Source organism: Rhinolophus hipposideros (assembly GCF_964194185.1).
Source record: "Rhinolophus hipposideros genome assembly, chromosome: X".
In the NCBI taxonomy this organism is placed as follows: domain Eukaryota; kingdom Metazoa; phylum Chordata; class Mammalia; order Chiroptera; family Rhinolophidae; genus Rhinolophus; species Rhinolophus hipposideros.
The window spans coordinates 51,365,003-51,385,500 of NC_138046.1; the positions used below are offsets into that span (position 1 = coordinate 51,365,003).

Below are 20,498 nucleotides of genomic sequence, written 5' to 3' on the forward strand. Positions count from 1 at the left end.
TTTACACAATAGCCAAGATATGGAAACAACTGAAATGCCCATCGGTCGATGACTGGATTAAGAAGCTGTGGTACATTTATACAATGGAGTACTACACAGCCATAAAGAAAAAAGAAATCTTATCATTTGCAACAACATGGATGGATCTAGAGAACATTATGTTAAGTGAAATAAGTCAGAAAGAGAAGACATGTACCATATGATCTCACTTATATGCAGAATCTAAAGAAAAGAATATGTGTATGAACTAATCAGAAACAGTTTTTGGGACACAAAAAACCGAGAGTTGTTAGATGGGTGGGGGGGAGAGGGTTGGGCATGGGGGGAAGGGTGAAGGGATTGGGGGGCGGCTGGTGACCACAGGATGGCCTCAGGGTTTTTTGAGAATTACTTTGGGGAACTTATTCAATAGTGTTTGGGGATTTTGTTGGGTGTCCGATGGACATGTGTCCTGTTTGGGAGACCACCTCAGGGATGCTGTGGATGCCTGGTCATGGCATTGTACACCAGAGACTGGACATTAATGAATGCCAACTATAATTTTATGTGTACAATGTGATGGCTCGGTGTGAGGTCGGGGTGGTGGTGGATGGGGGGAGGTGGGTTCACGGTGCGAGGGATGTAAAAATAAAATAAAATAAAACTATTAAAAAAATCAACAGATTATAAAAAAAAATAAAAAAAATAAAAAATGGGCAGAGGACTTGAGGAGACATTTTTCTAAAAAGGACATACAGAAGGCAAGAAGACATATGAAGAAAAACTCAACCTCACTAACCATCAGAGAAATGCAAATAAAAACCACAATGAGATACCACCTCACTCCAGTCAAAATGGCTATCATCAATAAATCAACAAACAACAAATGCTGGTGCGGATGTGGAGAAAAGGGAATGCTAGTGCACTTTTGGTGGGATTGCAGATTAGTGCAGCCACTATGGAAAACAGTATGGAGGTATCTCAGGAATCTGAAGATAGAACTACCCTATGATCCAGTAATTCCACTCCTAGGCATCTACCCGGAGAAATCCAAAACTCCAATTCAAAAATCAGTATGCACTCCTATGTTTATTGCAGCACTTTACACAATAGCCAAGATATGGAAACAACTGAAATGCCCATCGGTCGATGACTGGATTAAGAAGCTGTGGTACATTTATACAATGGAGTACTACACAGCCATAAAGAAAAAAGAAATCTTATCATTTGCAACAACATGGATGGATCTAGAGAACATTATGTTAAGTGAAATAAGTCAGAAAGAGAAGACATGTACCATATGATCTCACTTATATGCAGAATCTAAAGAAAAGAATATGTGTATGAACTAATCAGAAACAGTTTTTGGGACACAAAAAACCGAGAGTTGTTAGATGGGTGGGGGGGAGGGGGTTGGGCATGGGGGGAAGGGTGAAGGGATTGGGGGGCGGCTGGTGACCACAGGATGGCCTCAGGGTTTTTTGAGAATTACTTTGGGGAACTTATTCAATAGTGTTTGGGGATTTTGTTGGGTGTCCGATGGACATGTGTCCTGTTTGGGAGACCACCTCAGGGATGCTGTGGATGCCTGGTCATGGCATTGTACACCAGAGACTGGACATTAATGAATGCCAACTATAATTTTATGTGTACAATGTGATGGCTCGGTGTGAGGTCGGGGTGGTGGTGGATGGGGGGAGGTGGGTTCACGGTGCGAGGGATGTAAAAATAAAATAAAATAAAACTATTAAAAAAATCAACAGATTATAAAAAAAATAAAAAAAATAAAAAATGGGCAGAGGACTTGAGGAGACATTTTTCTAAAAAGGACATACAGAAGGCAAGAAGACATATGAAGAAAAACTCAACCTCACTAACCATCAGAGAAATGCAAATAAAAACCACAATGAGATACCACCTCACTCCAGTCAAAATGGCTATCATCAATAAATCAACAAACAACAAATGCTGGTGCGGATGTGGAGAAAAGGGAATGCTAGTGCACTTTTGGTGGGATTGCAGATTAGTGCAGCCACTATGGAAAACAGTATGGAGGTATCTCAGGAATCTGAAGATAGAACTACCCTATGATCCAGTAATTCCACTCCTAGGCATCTACCCGGAGAAATCCAAAACTCCAATTCAAAAATCAGTATGCACTCCTATGTTTATTGCAGCACTTTACACAATAGCCAAGATATGGAAACAACCGAAATGCCCATCGGTAGATGACTGGATTAAGAAGCTGTGGTACATTTATACAATGGAGTATTACGCAGCCATAAAGAAGAAAGAAATCTTATCATTTGCAACAACATGGATGGATCTAGAGAACATTATGTTAAGTGAAATAAGTCAGAAAGAGAAAGACAAGTACCATATGATCTCACTTATATGTGGAATCTAAAGAAAAGAATATGTGAATGAACTAATCAGAGACAGTTTTGAGGACACAAAGAAAAAACCGAGAGTTATTAGATGGACAGGAGGCGGGGGGGTTGGGGATAAGGGGAAAGGTGAAGGGATTAGGAAGCAGGTGGTAACCAAAAGATGGCCTCAGGGTTTTTTGAAAATTAATTTGGGGAACTTATTCAATAACGTTGTAAAGATTTTGTTGGGTATCCGATGGACATGCGTCCTATTTGGGAGACCACCTCAGAGATAATGTGGATGCCTGATCATGGCATTGTACACCAGAAGCTAAACATTAATGAATGCCAACTATAATTTTATATATATAATGTGATGGCTCGGTGTGAGGTCGGAGGGATAATGGATGGGGGGAGGGGGTTCACAGTGTGAGGGATATAAATGATGTACGTCTAAGTATTACTTTGTCTTTACACCTGAAACTAATAAATAAAAAATAAAAAAAAAAGATACTCATACTCAGTACTCTTACAAGTCGCAGAGTTTTACTCTCCTTTTTAGTGTACATGTATTGATATAAACACCTGTAAATATTGTGAATACAGTTTCCATGCAGCTCTGCTAACCTTAAAATTAAAATCTGGGTCTGATATTCGGCAGTCTGCCTTGTGACTGGAAGAGATGAGGGTCGCCTTAATCCAATGGGTTAGACGGGGTACTCCCATCAGACACACAAACCTAGTTTAGAGAACTAGATTAGGGCTTTAATAGAGCTAGCTTCAACTACTCAGGCTGAAACTCATTCAAAGAAGAAAATAGATGCCTGAGAAATGTCTCCCTCACTTTAATATAAGCCACAATATAAATGACATCCTGGGAGGAATCAGGTGACCTTCCTTTACCCCAAACCAGATACCCAAGAATTGACAAATGTGTGGAAGCCTGGGGCTCTGGTTTTCAAATACAGGCAGTTTGTCTATGAGACTAAATATTTCTCTCTAGTATGAAGTAGTATAACCTAGTCATTTTAGAAATGAGAATCTCATCTGGCTCACTTTAAACTTGACCCTGTCATTTGAGTCACTTTAAACCTGGCACCTTAAATCCTTAAAGCAAAACTTTAAACTACACATTGCTTGCTTTCCTGAAAATGCTAGAACTAACAGACAGAAATGGCTCCACTGAGAAAACTGAAATTGGGTAATATATTGGAATCAAAGGGACACAGTGTTATGGAGTAAATACAGCATATTTCTCCGAGGATATATTGTGATGGTCTGTTGTCAAATCCTCCTCAGGAACATGAGAAAGCTGTGTGGATTGACACAGGCTATATGTCCAAGGTGTCCTGCTTTTTGTCAGGCAGCATCCAGGGAAAGTTCTGTGGAATCTGAACTTGTGTTGGAAGGCTTTCTTTTAAAATAATACAAAGTCAATTATGAAAGTGACTATTTATTTAGAATGAGATAATGTATAACAAGCATTAAAATGATGATAACTACAATAAGAAAAAATTCCATACAAATTATATATATATATATATATATATATATATATATATATATATATACACACACATATATATATATAAATTATACACATATATGTATGTGTGTGCATATATATATATATATATATATATATATATATATACACATGAGAGAGAGAGACCAGCTATGTAACTACAAAATTGGAAGTATAATGAAGTGAACATCCAAGGTAAAAGATATAACGGTTTTATTGCAAATCAAACCATTAAAGTTTTGCAAAGTTTACATAAACAAGTGGCCATGTAAACACAGTACAAAAGCTCAAGAGTAACAGTTGTCTCACTTTAAGAGTTAAAATGCAGACAAGTTCATGTTAAGCCTTTAGCATTTATTTTATGTCAAGTTTCTAAAATAAAGTAGCCCTTCTAACATTTATTTTCACGCAAGTCTTATTTCAAGTTAGATTTTAACTCTTAACTGTGCATTTTCAAATATATTTGGATAATTGTCATATTTAGCCAAATGGAGGCTTTTTCTATGAACCATTTCCAAATTCACAGATTCTGGTCCATCTGTTCTTTGTGGTAGCCTGGAATGACTTACCATTTGACATTTATATTATTGGAACCAATTGGAACTATTCTACAAATAAGCTAGGTGATACAGATTGCTTGATTTGAAACCAATGACTATTTATTTAGAGATACAAGACTCAGAACAAAGTGCTTGAATTTTCTACAGTTTATATCAAACTAGATGGGCTTTTAAGTAGTCAACCTGGACTCATACTCTGCAGTAGCCAGACTGTGAATACAATCACTCTAGCTACCGTCCACATGTGGTCAGATGGCTATATTAAGATACAGTTACTGTTAGTTATGAAAACAGCCAAAAGCCTGTCTGTTTTAAGAAACCATTCAGCTATTGAATAGACACTTCCATAAATTGAATGTCAGGCAAGGGTAGAATGAACAATTCTGTTCAAGGCTGCCAAAATTATTTTCTGCATGCTGACATGTTATTCACACACATATAAACTGCATGCAGGTAATCCATTTACTTTATTTTTGAATTCCAGATTGTTTTCTTGCAAAAGCAATTATAGTTAGTTATAATATATAGTAAAGCATCTCTATCTTTGGTTCTATCTCTCAGAGATAGTTTTTCCAAAAATAAATAGGCATGGCAGGAAAAATAATTCAACTACTTTAAGAGAAATCCAGTATTTTTTTTTAAAAAAACCTAAGCAAAAATATATAATTGATGTTTCTTAGACTTTTCTCTAATTATCTTGCTTAATATCTAATACGAGTGAAATCTTAATATGTAAATGACTGTGCACACTGTATCTAACTATACAGCATAGACACAAAAATGTAAAAAAAATCCACCAAAAATAGTACATTCCCTTAAAAATCATTTAAGAATTATGCATTCTAGAAATATCCAAGAAAGTTCAACTGCTGAAATATGTTAATAAAATTCACTTTGAAGAAGCATAAGAAAAGAAAATGTTGCTGTAGTAATTTTCACAGATCATAGTGATCGCCTAAAAAAAAAAAAAAAAAGTGCACACATCAGCCAGTCTCCCATTTCTGCAAAGTATTTATGTGTTAGAGAGACTTTCTGAAACTCCTATCTATGTAAGCTCCCTGTTATGGTTTGGACTCTCAAAAGATTTAATGAGCTTCATTTGTTGGTGGTTTCCGTCTCTTTTCATATATGATTTTTGCATCAAATAATTCTTTTTCTCTGTATCCTAGACACGGTCCTTTTAAATACTTTGCTTCAGCTGTTTTGTAATCTAATCCATCAACACCAGAAATTGAACAAACGATTGCTTCTGGCAGAAGAACTTCCAGGATAAATTTAACTTTATCTTCTCTTATCAGAGCCAGCATTTTTTCGTTTATATGTTCGTAGATTTCTTGTAAATATTTCACCACCTCATCCAACTGATTTTCATCCTCTAAGTATGTTTCAATACAGGGAGAAAAACCCTTTGCATTCAAAAACGATTTCAGCCACCTGGACCTTTTTGTGCCGTTTAAAATGGCCAGAAGATGGTTCTCTGTTCCTTTTTCATTCACAATGAAGTCCACTAGGTTCTTGTTGGCTCGGTCCCTAGCAGTCTTCATTCGGTCAGGGAGAATGTTTTGGAAGGACATTTTCTTGGTTTTGGAAGTCACAGCCATATGTTCCCTACAATCTTCATTATGCAGCTTTGGAAATAAGTCCCTAAAGGTATCCTGTCTGATTGTTTTCCTAACCGGATAACTAATGTCAGCAGCATAATACTCAAAGAAAGAGCCTGCAAAAGAACCGCAACCTAATCTAACTCTATAGTCACAAATCAGTGAGATGCACCAGTCAATACTTTCTCTGTAATCCTCCCTGGCTTTATTCACTAGTTCTTGTTTCTCTTTACAATCAAATTTCTTTAATCTTCTAAAAGATACTCGAATGCCTCTCTTTTCAGCATTCATGCTTGACTCAACAAAAAGCACACTTGCTTTTCTCTCTTTTCTCCTGATGTTTTTTATCACTGCAGGCCAGAATGGATATTTTTGGTATTTAAACCAGACTATCATTCCTGTTTCAAATGAACGTGGCCCATAATTCAAAACTAAGCGTGGAATTTCTTCATCTTCCTCACTGTCATCTAATACAGAAGCATCAATAAGATTTAGATACCCTGATTTGTCAGAAGCTTGAAGTTCTTCCCCAAGTTCCTCAAAATCCAGTCTCTGAAGACTGGATTTTCCAGTCTCTGAAAGACTTCTTTCATTATTCACAAGCTGTGAATAATCCAGGACTTGGTGAGAGGCACTAAATAAAACCTGAGATTCCCATGAACAATAGCTGGGGGATACTGCAGCACCAATCTCTGATTCCACGGAAGGTTGATTCTGGCTGCTGTCTGAGTGTAGGTTCGAGGGACCCTCTCCGGGATCTTCAGTATTCTCTGAGAAGGTAGAGCGTTCAGAGGAAATAGCCAGGGTCTCTGGGCAGATGTCCTCTGGCTCCTCTTTCACAGCTTTGGGCACAGTGAAAAAACCTGATGGCCAAGTTGGAATGAACTTCTCATCTTTAACACATACATTCTCCTCTTTAACTGTGTGATGAAAAGGCGTAATTGTTGATATGTCAATCTTTTCCTTGCTCTCCTTTTCATCTTCTGAAAGTGAAGGGGAAGTTTGGTACCAGCTGCAGTTTTGTGATGACTTTGTTTCCATTTCACTTGAAATGGTATCAGTGGTTGCATGCACCTGTGATTTATCATCACACAGGGAATCATCACTCTCTGAAGATACTGACAGGAATGTTGGATTTTCACTTTCCTCAAGACACTTTGATAAGTCTCCTTCATGCTCTCGACACTTTTTACGAGGTGGTGAATCAGAAAGCTCTGGTGGTACACTTTGAGACAGTGTAGTGGCCTCTTCTTCATCTGAACTGCTTGCTTGATTTGAATTTGTTTTCTCATTCAGAATATCCAGTGCCACTTTTAGTGACCTTGCATAGGCTGTTTTCTCTCTAGGTGAAACACTGCCCTCTGACTGTGCTGCTAGTGAGGAGGTGATGGCTTCAATCTGAGATTTATTTAGGATCTTTGTTTCCGTGCTTTCCACTTTAATTTTTTCATCTAGTGAGAGTATTTGAACTTCTAGGAAAAATGTCTTTTTTCTCTTACTGTTTGATGAAGTCTCAGATCTGGACAAAACTTTTGCTGGCCATAACCGGTCTTCCCAATTGCATAGGACATACTCGACATCCATTATGACTTGGATTTGTGTGCTACAAGGTTATTATCAGAGACTGAGTTGTCTGGCTACTCTCGTCACTGCTAAGGCAGTTCCTATCAAAAACAATAGCCTTACCAAAGTCTCCTTTGTCTTAGAACTACAAAGTGTTTATAGCTTGTGTAGCCTGTTCTTCTCCAGCAGAATTTCCCAAGGATGCTTGAGTCTGTTTGAATGTGACAATGTGGAAGTACTGAAATAGGGAAAAAAGAAAAGAAGAAAAGTATCAGCAAATAAAGTTATTTTTCTAGAGCAGAAGATGAGCAATTGCAAATAGAGAATAGACAAAAGAAAGAATAATACTCAGTGAGGCATGAGATGGAAGACAAAATGCAGCATAATATAAAGTGGGGGATAAGAATTGGAGAAGTGGTTTATAATACCTCAAATTCAAGAATTTGCCCTTAATATTGCACATGACTATTAAGGAGTAAATTTGTGTACATGCTGGCAGAGGTGGGAAAGGTTGCAGTGGTTGTATCAGGGGCTCTCTTTAGATATTTTGGGACAGTTGTGCCCCTAATGTTATACTATGGCAGTGGGACTATAAATTTTGCAGGTGTCAGAATCATCTAGAGATCTTAATAAAACTAGATTTCTAGGCCCTATCCTGAGAGTTTTATTAAGAAGGTCTAAATAGGACCCAACATTTTGTATTTCTAAGTTTTCAAGTGATCGTAATGCAATTTTTCCAAGAACTCCTTGAGAAGCACTGTTCTAACTGAACACATAGCTTTGTATTAGTGATACTTTCCTGTTCACCCAAGGCAGGCAAAGATAATAGAGTATGATCTCTTGGAACCAGACAGTAGCACAATGACCTTGTTAAAAGCATGAGCTTAGAAGGCAGAGATTCAGAATGGTTGCTATGTTTACTTATTGGAAAAGTTATCAAAGATTTCTTGAGAATGAATGGCTGGCTACGACCTCAGGTAGAAATCTGAGGAGTCTCTTGCACAATTTCTTCATAATAGTTTAACATATGAGATTCTTTCCCTAAACTAGAAACTATGACTTTTAATTACAAATTGGTGTGGCTATAAAACAGGGAGCAAAATGAATTATACCTCAAATTTTCAACCTAACATGGTTTTAGTATGAAATGTGGCTTTTAATTTAAAATGCTATGGCTGCAGCGCAGGAATAAAAATAAATTATACGTCAAGTTCTCAACAAATTTTTAATGTGAAATGTTTCATGAAATGGGAGGAGCCTTACCCAGTGTTACGTGGATCATAGAGTATCTGGTCCTGTGATCTGGTTGTCTTTATTCTCACTCCAAAAGGAGAAAGGCTGCCCGAAAGGAGACAGAAATTCAAACTAATTAAATGGAAAAAGCTAAGAGAAACTTCCCTACCAAAACTTTAGAAGGCATGTCATTCTGAAATACAGGAATGAGATTTCATCTCATCTGTGATGTAGATGCCATGTTTACTTTCCTTCCCGTTCTTATTATTTTAAATTCTATCTGTGATACAGTTATGCTATCTGGTTTATTTTGAAATCATCTCTCTGACTGGGAAAGTGTGAGGTGGGACAAGAGAGAAGGGAAGTAACAATTGCCTCGTCTACTCTGAGCCAGATTGTAGATTTTGTTTCAATCTTCGCATCAATCACCTTGTGGCTTTTTCCTTATTTTTATATATATATATATATATATATATATATATATATATATATATATATATATATATATGTAATTTTATCATTGGAATTTTGACAATACTCTACATGTTGTCTCATAGTCCACTAATACAAAAATATGTTTAATTGCTTTGCCATTTTCATAAAAACGGTTGCCTGGAGAAATTTTAGGAAACTTGGAAAGCGCCATCTTGTGGCCAGAATCAGAACTGCAGCCACTCCACGAGGCACCATAGGATCCTTTTCATGAGAGACGAGGTAGGAAATACATTTAGCCAGCCAGAAGCCTTCCCAGGCTTCCAGAATTTTCTAGTCTAAGCTAAAGGGTTTTGTTTTGTAGGATTGTAACAGGATCATAATGTCTTCAACTACAGCGTTTCTGGTTATAAAAACACCCAGGAGCTTATTAAAAATTGAAAAGATGCAGAAAGATATATACAAAATAAAGTACAACTCTATACAATAATCACTAAAAATATTTTATATATTTCCAGCATTTTTTACATGTATAAATGCTTATCACTTCAAACCAACATCAGATCTCAATGAAGAACACAGTTTGAACATCATTCTACATGAATGCTTTTCACATGATTTTTTATGAATTATTTTAAATATGGTTTTTCCCACATTTGCAGTATTTTATCTCAGTATTTTCCCTGACGATGAAAAACAAGTAAATAAATAAGTATATACTAACATTTTAAATAGAGAGTAGTAAAGTTTGCCCTGTCTCTCCAACTACACAAATGATCCTATTAATAGTGTGGCAGATATGTTTTCTCAGGTTTGTTGCATGTATTGTAGTAGCATACATGTTTTAGTAACATACATATTTATTTTTAATTGCGACCATATGACAAATGTTATGCTATAATTTACTTTTTTACTTTGTGCTATTTATCAGACATTTCAAATCACTACTTGTAGAAGGTTATGTTTCTATGTTCCATTCTCCAGATGTATAATAGTCCATTGTATAGTTACACCACATAATATTTTAAAAACTGCTTATAGAAACAAGCCAAATACTTTCTTTGTCTCATTCTTAAAAGATATAGAAAAATAGTTCTTGCCAACCACAGCCTTATGAGATCCGAAAGAATGAGTTGCAAGGAGAATACATGCAAGGCTGTAGCCAACGCAGCAACTAGGGTTACACGCTTGATGAGGTCCAGGAAAATGTCCACTATTGGCAAAAACGAAACAAAACAAGGAGGGGGCATGCTTGTATGACTGTGTGTGTCTGTGAATGCTCATGTGTTTGAAACAAAATGGGTATGTTGTTTCAGCTTCATTTTTCTTTCATGATTATAAAAATAATCAGGGGGAAATCTATTCTGGAGATCCTGAAATAGGCTAAAAAATAATATTATAACACTAGTAACCTGACCACTCAGAAATGCTGACTAACATGGGAATTTATTTTCTCTGAGATTTTTTTTTCCAACCACGCATATAGTATATGTGCAAGTGTCTTCACTCAACTACATATCTGTTCACCTTTCCATGCTCATATACAGGTGACACATAGTTTTCTATGTGTCAATCAATTCATAAGAGTATTTCCCCCATGCTGTCAAATATTATTATTCATCATTTTCTTTGTAAATTAATAAATGCTTAAAAAGTCAAACAGTAACAGCATTCCAGAAATATAAACATGGAATGTCAAGTGAATAAATTAGCATGAACGGCCATGCTGCATTGAAATCTTAATATAGAGACTTTAATCTGATCTCCCATTCTCCCACTGTAGAGTTTTAAAGCATTGGGAAATACGAAAAATTCTAAATAATTCCTTAAAAATGCCAGCAATTCTCTCAAAATTACACGCCCTTTTCACCACTCCAAGACCACCATTCCTATTTTTCTCATCTTTTCTCTAGGGCACTGGGAAAATAACTAGATTTAAGAAAGCCATTACCTTGAAGCTTCTTCTCAGCCTCAGGATCCTGAAATGCAGTCCCTCCCCCAAGACTGGCCAAGTACAGGATCACTTCCAAGCTTCTCAGAGAATGCTTCTCCCCCTTCCTGTGATGGGGAAAGCCGGAGGCCCCTCCCTGAATTACAGAAGGGAGAATTGCCAAGTTAAACTGTTGAAGCGTTAAGGGGTAGAAATGTTCCTTTTCAAGGAATTTTAAAATGAAATGGCAAAAAGTATGTGTATAATTTCCATTCAAACCCTTAAGAGTGTGTGAATTCCTGATAAAAAGTAGTAGCAAATCACGTTATTAAAAAACAAAAATCTGCATTAAAATACTCCTTACATATTTTTTCCTTGCCTTATCTGGCACCTCTACAGGTACATTTAAAACCCAGCTGGTCAAGCTCTGTTAAAATAACTCACTGAGGATCTTCAATAGGATTGCACTAAAACTGTACATTATTTTATGGAGAAGACTTTTTTATACATATGTTTTTTTTCTGTTTTCAGGCTATGATATGCCTCTACTTTGATTCAATTGTTCTTTTAAACGCTTCAGGAAAGTTTCAGGGGTTCCTTCACAGACATGGGTGTTTCTCACTATAGGCTGAAAAAGGTTTGGCAGTAGAGTATACATTTCACATACTCTTCATCAACAATTGGCAATTTCTTCTACTTATATTTTGTCAGTATTTTTCACTCAGGCAATTCAATGTAGGGAAAATTAATTTTTAAAAATTCACATGTCTTTGTTTATACAGAAGGCGCCAAAAATGTATACACATTTACATATTTTAAGAAAGGAAAACTGTATTAAAATTGTAGCACTTAATATATACGGATAACAAAAGATGAATACAAGTCACGTTTGACTTCTGCAATTACAAGAGGTGCTCAGAGTGGTTATCATCAGCGTCCAGACACTTCTGATTATGGTGAACTACTGCTTGAGCAACATTGACCAAAGTGTCCACTTGCATACATTTTTTGGCACCCTCGTATGTATGTCTGAAATAAATTTAGCAAATTTTGTTCATTAAAATTCTCCCGTGATAGTTTGACTATTTTATGTATTTAATAACAACAATTTGAGCTGCTGTGCATATAAATGACATTATTTTTATGGACACAAACTTACGGAAATATTCATTCGGATATACCCCACTGTTTTGGCGAAAGGGTTAACCCCCACGCCAGCCCTAAAGGGGAGCGCTACTATCACCCCCAATCTCCCAATGAAGGAAGGAACGTGACCGAGGTCCCACAGCTGGTGTGAGGCAGGGCAGGATACCCACCCGGAAAGGCTGCTCAGAGCCTCATGGATCTAGCCCACATCCACAGGACAATCTCAAAACGTTAGCAAATCGCCCCTATGTACCTCCAACCTTCCCACAGTTAACTGTGTGCCATGTAATATGTAATATATACATATTTTTAAAAAGCCAACTTTATGCAAGTATTAATCTTGGAACAATAAATGCCAATAAATTAATGAAGATCATCTCTAGGCTGATGTATCAGTGAGGGCTCTAATAATTACATGTAATGTTTTGTGCTATAAACAACCCCTAACTCTCAGAAGTTCAACCACAAAAGTTTATTTTGCTGATCTCAAAGTTCAATGTAGGTAATCAAGTTGTCAGAAAGAGGGAGGGTTCTTTGTTCCAAGCTGTCATTAGGGGACTCAAACTTCTTCCATCCTATGTCCCTACCATCTTCTTTGGCCTTGAAGTCCTCCACTGCATTTTTTACATCTGGCTAGCAATCTCATAAAGAAAGTGTTCAAAAATCCTGTGGAAGTGTTTAGGGGCCAGGTCTGGCAAACTTTACTGCTGGTCACAGTCAACTAGCTAAAACTGCCAGAGGCTGGGGAAGGTAGTCTCTCTGTGACCCAGGAGGAAAACGAAACAGGGTTTTGTGAACATGTTGCATTCTCTCTGTCACAGGAAGTTGTCCCTTTCAATCTTTTGCAGACTTCTATTATATGATTTATGCTTTCTTACAACCATGTACCACATTTATAATGACTAGGACAGAACTTTTAGTTGCCCACCCTAAATCTATTATACTCTTTGCATTCTTCCTCATTAGTAGAATCCTAGTTGTATTCAGGGTGGGTGTAAACTGTTAAAATATTATTTTTCCCAGACTCCCTTACTGTAAGCCATGGATGGCCATGTGATGGAATTTCTTGCCAAACAATGTAAGCAGAAATAGTTGTGAAGATTCCTGAGATTCCTGAGAATCTGTTTACCTCCAAAGGGGGTAAAGAGCCAACTTGGGTTTTCTTTTTACTTGCCCTCTTTCTCTTGCTTCCCCTCTAGAATTTGAGCATGATATAATTTGGATAGCCATTCTGGACCAAGAAGTGACTTAAAAAAAGACAATAACTTACTAGGGACGGAAGTACCTAAACCGCTGAATAAGGGGACCACCTCATTCCAATCATTTTAATTTAGTGAAACAATAAACTTCTATCTTACCTAAGTCACTGTGTTTTCCAGTCTCTCTTCTAGTAGAATAAAATAGCTGATCTTACAATCACCAACAAAAACAATATCATTCTTATTACAGAATTAATCTTTTCAAAGCTTTCAAATCATTACTATATAAAGAGTATTATCAGGCCAATATAAATATGGCTTTATTTAAATGAAGAGCTATATTCAATTATATATTTTACAATGTAATATTTCTCATTCTGTCTTCTCATTTCACATTTTGGATAAAAAAACAAATGCACATAAAGTATGGTCATTTCATTAAAACTACCCTCTTGTATTTATTTTATTTTCTATATTGCACATAAATTAGGAAATGCTACACAACCTCACCATTTTCCAAACAAAATGCAAAGGAAAAGATTAGTTAGGTAACATCTTATATTTTACTGTTTTATAGAAGGAGAAGAATGATAACCAATAATAAATGCTAATACTACTATTATTATAACGAAGATAGATAATTATAGATATAATAATGTCTATTATCTATAAAAGTTTTCTATATGCCAGCACAGTTCCCAGCACTTGACATCTTATCTCATTTAATAATAAAATGGTTATTTTAAGAAGGAGAGCACCTATAGCTGACTCATTCTGCATACCAACAGTATTATTAATAATGATGAAAAAGATAGAAGCCAAAAGTGTTCCTTACCGTGTGCCAGGCATTCTGCCAAGTGCTCTGTATATACCATCTCCCTTGATTCTCATAAAATCTTGTTACATAGGTATTATGAATATTCCCATTTTATAGATGAGGCATTAGAGAGGTTAATGAGCTTTTACAAGGATATCTAGAGAGTATTTGGCACATAGGATTTGAATCCATGTATTTGACTCCAGAGCCCAAGCTCTTAATCACTAAAATACACTGCACCTACCTCACTGTAAATGAGAAATGTTCTATAAATATGTGTGGGATGAATGGGTAAATTAATGAATGAATTTGAAATATTATGTATTTGGAGTCACTGGAACTTAGAGAATTCTATACCTGGTTCTGCACCTAATTTAACATAAATTAGTCTTACATAACAGAATGTAATTGTGGGAGTGAGTGACATCTGATGACTTTAGCCAAATTCTACTGATTAGAATCAAATCACAGGTTCTGCCCAAACTTAAGGGGAGGGAGTTATACAAAGGGGTGGGTCACCTAGGGTGTCTCCACCACAATACTGTGTGATTCCATTTATGTGACATTCTCAAAAAGAGAAAAGTATGGTGATGGTGACATGATCAGTGGCTGCCAGGGGTTATAGGTAAGGGGAGGATGGGACTATATAAAGATAGCACAGAAAGTTGTAGGGATGATGGAACTCTTCTGTATTCTGACTGTGGTAGTGATGACATGAATGTTTATATGTGTAAAATTCAAAGAAATATAGAGAGAAAAAGTCATGTATTATGTATGATACTTTAAAGTATGATTTTAATGGATAATTTACAAAAAACTTAAATGAAAAAATTTAATAACCACTATATAAAAATAAACTCTTTACAAGTATGCTTTAGAAACTATTTGCTTCTTCCTAAAGCATATTTAATAACAAAGAAAACAAAAATAATACCCATACATAATTGGAAAACACCAGTTCTACTTCCACTTAGGATGTAAAAAGATGTAAAAGAATGTCACCCATAACTTAACAATAATAAAAATCTATATAATCAGCAAAATCATACCATTCCTTCAGCCCATCAGAGAACTGAAGTAAACTGAATTCCAAAGGGTGAGTAATCCCTTAAAAGAGGGATATATGCACTATTTCACTTTTGGCAAAGTATGGAGATAGAGGTGGATGTCATCAAGCAGGTACAAAGAAATCAGCTGAAATTTTAATGAATTCTTAAATTCTTAATGGGCTAGTGTATCAGTAGTTTGGAATATCTTGCATCCTAGGAACTAATACACTCACTACCAAGTTCTTTTCCTCCATCCTTAACCAGAAGCACACAAAAACGACTGGGTATAAAGGAGGAGGCTAAAAAGAGCTCATGTCAGTGATTCAGGTATGCAGGAAGCAATTGGATACTGCTGACAGGTAGACTTGCTGCCCAACACACTATCCAAACCTTTCCGTGGGAAGCAAAAGCCCTAAGCCATTAGGGGAGAAACAGCAAACCCTCTCCTAAACTCAGTTTAAAAACAACACATTGTTTCTGGGGGTGGGATAGAAGCAAACCTGTCTGCCCTTTAGGAGGAGCAGGAAACCCTTCAGGCCCAGGATCCTACAGGAGTAAAAAGCAGTGATCAGCTACTGATGAGGAAGAGGAAAGAATGTGTCTCCCACCAAAGACAGCCCCCAGATACAAATCAGAGGTTAGCTGCCACGCCAAGAGAAAAAGAATGCTGAGAAATATATGCAACCCTTAAGATCCAACTGGTTAGTGCCTCCCTAAGTTTAAGGCTGGACAGAACAACAGAGAGTCCTCCCTGGCTCATCACGAACTGAGCATCAAATAACAACAGGAGCCTACTGCTGTGAAATAGGCAAGGGCACAAAGAGAGACGCCTTTCTATAGGCACAGGTGTGAAGGGACTGCTGAAACTTTAGGGTAGAGAAAAATCATTGAGAAAAATCAGCTAGCACTCTAGGCTCCACTCTAAGCAAAGCACAGTGTCTTATGCAAGCCAGATGACAATACAGTGAGAAAAGGAGGACATGATCTGCAACATATTTTACGATACCAGCACAGTACTGATACCAAAACAAGGGGGAACAACAACTAAAGAAAACTACAGATCGACGTCTCTCATAAACAGACACACTCAATGTTTTATATATATATATCATGATATATATGATATATATATCACGTATATGTAATGTAATGATATATATAACGATATATATAGATGATACAATATATAAAATGATACATAAAACGATATATATAAACGATATATATAGATATACGATATATAAAACGATACATATAACGTTTTATATATATCATGATATATGCGATATATATCATATATATGACACATATGTGATATATATGCCACATATATATCATTTTTTATATATATATATCACATATATGATATACATATTTCATATATATGATATATACGTCATATATGATACCTAAAATGGTATAGACTGATATAGAAAATAAAATTATATCGAGTGAAATCCAATGATAGAGAAAAATAATATATTATGACCAAATGGAGTTTATCCTGGAGACGCACGGATAGTTTACACATTTGGAAATCAATGTAAATATCAATAGCCTAAAGAGGAAAGAAGAAAAGATCATCTCTATTAACGCAGAAAGATCATCTGAGATAATTCCACAAACATCCATGATAAAAACACTGTGCAAACTAGGAATTAAATGGGTCTTCCTCAACATGATCATGGGCATCTACAAAAAACTTAGAGTTAATATACTTAATGGTGAAACACAGAATGCTTTTCCCCTAAAGTCAGGAACATGTCAAGGATGTCTGCTCTTACCATTTCTATTCAACATTATATTAGAGAGCCTAATGAATACAACAATGCCTGAAAAATAAATTAAAGGCATACATATTGGAAAGGAAGAAAAAATAACTGTCTTTATTTGCAAACATATTTATCTGTGTAAAAAATTCCAATGAGTTTACAAAAAAAAAAAAGGCGACTAGACCTAATAAGTAAGTTTGTTAATATCACAGACACAAGGACAATATAAAATAGTTCATTTCTATACAATATAATTTGGAAGTTGAAGTTTTAAAAAGAACCATTTATAATATCATCAAGAAACAGGAAATACTAACGTAGAACAAAATTTAACCAATAGGTGCACAATTTGTATGCTGCAGACTTCAAAACACTGAATGAGAGAAATTAAGGAAGACCTAAATAAATGGAGAAATATATCATGTGCATTGACTGAAAGATTATTTTTAGGATGTAAACTCTCCCTAAACATATCTACAGAACCATTAAAATCTCAATCAAAATCCCAGCAGACTGTGTAGAAATTGAGAAGATATCTCTAAAATGTTTATGCAAGAGCAAAGGAACTAGAATAACCAGGCCAATTCTGAGAAGGAAATACTAAGGCAGAAGACTCACGCTACCTGATTTCAAGACTAGTAATCAAAACAGTGTATTATTGGCATAAAATAGACATATAAATACAATACAGATAGACTAGCAAATATACTCAAGGGATTTTTTTTTCTTTCAAGAAGGCATCAGTTTTATTAAATTCTTTTCTGTTATCTGCTTGTGCCACCCCAATCTTGAAATTCGGGTCCATCCGCGGCATGAGCCTCTCATTCTCCAGCTCCCTCTCTTTCTGGCGCCACCCCACTCCCACTGGTGTGAGAATTCTAGCAGCTCCACTGTCTTGCAGAAGGCAGATCACAGAACCCGATCAATTCAACTAACTTTTATTAAGCGCCTGCTGGGTGCAAAGCTCCAAACTCTGTGTTGGGCTCAAGAAATGTCACTAGGCCCCAGGCCTGGTCTCTGTCCTCTGAAAGGAGATGGCGGTTCATCCCACATCCCAGGCCTGCCTTCTCTTCAGCTCTTACCCATGCCATCCACTGGTCGAAGAACCCACTCACAGCCTTCATACAGCCGGCGGTCCACCAGGGAAAAGGCCCTGGCTCTGGCAGAGACCCACAAGGCGTGTGGTGGCCACTAGTAACTTGGCACCCAGTGGAGGTCCCCTATCCATCAAGCCCTCAGCTCCTAATAGAGGTGACTCCCTAATCTGTGTTCCCCACAACAGCGAGGGTCACAGACCTTAACAAGGGCTACCTCCCCAGCCCCCTGGGGAACTCGGCCAGCCTGACCCAAACTCATGGCGTACAGAGGTCGCTGTACTCATTAGTTATAATCTCAATGCCACCAACAGGGGAAGTTCTAGAAACCCAGGTTTAAGCCAACCACCAACACAGCACCAACTATATCTCTGGCTTAATCCCAAGTTCTGCCAGTGAGACAGGCTATGAACCTGATGGGGCTGGCACTGGGAGAGGGACTGGGGCTAGTGGGGGAAGTGTGAGCATCTACTCAAGCACCTAGATCCTTGGAAAGGGGGCTGCAGAAGAGGGGGCGGTAGCAGAAGGCGCAGCTTAGGTAGACTCAATAGATTTTTGACAATGGCAATTAAATGGAGAAATGATGGTCTTTTCAGCATATAGTGCTGGAAAAATTGGACATCATATGCAAAAATATTCATCTTGACCCCTTAGCTAAGACCATATACAAAAATTAACTCAAAATGAATCACTGACCTAAATGTAAAAGCAAAAATTAGAAAACTTCTAGAAGAAAACGAAAATCTTTGAGACCTTCTTTTAGGCAAAGATTTATTAGGACACACAATGCATGGGCCATAAAATTCTTTGTAAATTGGACTTCAAAAATTCTGCTCTTCAAAAAATAAAATGAAAATCCACAGAGTGGGAGAATATATTTGCAATACACATATTTGATAAAGAACTTTTATTCAGAATATATAAAGAATTCTTACAATAATATTAACCCAATAAGAATTGAAAACACAAGTATTCCCCACTCTTTGAAAGTTTGTGTTAAGCCACTTCACTTTTATGAAAGACCTACATTAGTACCTGTTTTCTCTAACAACAAGAAAAACAAATCCTACGAGGATTTTCACTTTTACGAAAAAAGGCAAAAATTGAAAATAGTGTTCAGTGTTTGTTTTGCAGTGAGCAGTTATAAGAGGCAGTGTGCACCCCCAGCAAGGACAATGGCACCACCCAGCTCCTTTCCTGGGAACCATACTCAGCATCTCAGCATCTCAGCATCAACCCTTCATAACTTTCAACAGTTTCTGTGAGCATCTGTGCTTTATATACATTTGTTTTGTGCATCCATTAGCAAGATATGTCCTAAGGTATCAGAAAAGCCTAAAAGAACTCGTAAGGGTGTAATGCTTAGGGTAAAACTGGCTCTAATTAAGGGTGACAATCATGGTGACTGAAATAAGGACATTGTGCGTTCTTTAAACTTGCCCGTGTCCACCATTAATACTATTTACACGCAGAGAAAAAGAATCTTGAAAGCTGACAAGTTACTATTGGTTCTGCTAGCAGCAAAGTGGTCTCTTTTAGTCAGCATCCAGTAATGCATAAAGTGGAAAGTCTATTGCTTGAGTCAACTGATGGGTGTACAAACTGTGGTGTTCTGTTATCTTATACTTAAGGAGAAATCAGTCTTTTCGATAGGTGAAAGTACACTGTACATATATTATTTCTACTTTATACAAATCGTGTATTTATCATATCATTCCTGATTTTACTATATGCTATATGAACAAAAAATATGGTGAATGCTGATGCCTGCCAAATGCCATTCAACGAAAAGAGAGGGATCTTCAATACAGGAAGTGGAATGTCAAACCTTAGTAACAGTGTGTGACAAGTTTCAACTTGTTCGGTGCAGTCAATTGGGTGTAAGCTAGAGTTGAGAGAAGGTGTGTTTTAAAGTGTGCCTAAATCATCCTCCATCATGACAATGCTCTGTGTCATACATCACTTCTGGTACAGCGATTTCTATCAAATAAAAACATTATGGTGTGTCCTCAAACACCTTACTCACTGGATCTGGCACTGTGTGACTTCTGGCTCTTCCCCAAAATCAAAATGACCATGAAGGGTAAACGCTTCGAGTTGATGCAGGACATCACGGCAGCCACAATAGCACAACTAATGATACTCATGAAAGAGGACTTCCAGAACTGCTTCAGAAAGTGGCAAGAACGATGGGATAAGTGTGTTCGAAGCAAGGGGGAGTATTTTGAG

At 36.8% G+C, this 20,498-nt stretch overlaps 1 protein-coding gene across 1 annotated transcript in view; it reads right to left on the reverse strand.

Annotated features, from left to right (window-relative positions):
• Window positions 1-4,076: 4,076 nt before the first annotated feature.
• PWWP3B (PWWP domain containing 3B) overlaps window positions 4,077-20,498 on the reverse strand; it is a 38,163-nt gene continuing 21,741 nt past the window's right edge. The window contains exons 5-7 of the mRNA XM_081042233.1: window positions 11,214-11,349; window positions 8,861-8,935; window positions 4,077-7,835 (exon numbers count right to left, since the gene is read on the reverse strand). Of these exons, the coding sequence (XP_080898359.1) occupies window positions 5,519-7,618 (2,100 nt within the window). The 5' untranslated portion in view covers window positions 7,619-7,835; window positions 8,861-8,935; window positions 11,214-11,349 and the 3' untranslated portion in view covers window positions 4,077-5,518. The remainder of the gene's footprint in view (window positions 7,836-8,860; window positions 8,936-11,213; window positions 11,350-20,498) is intronic.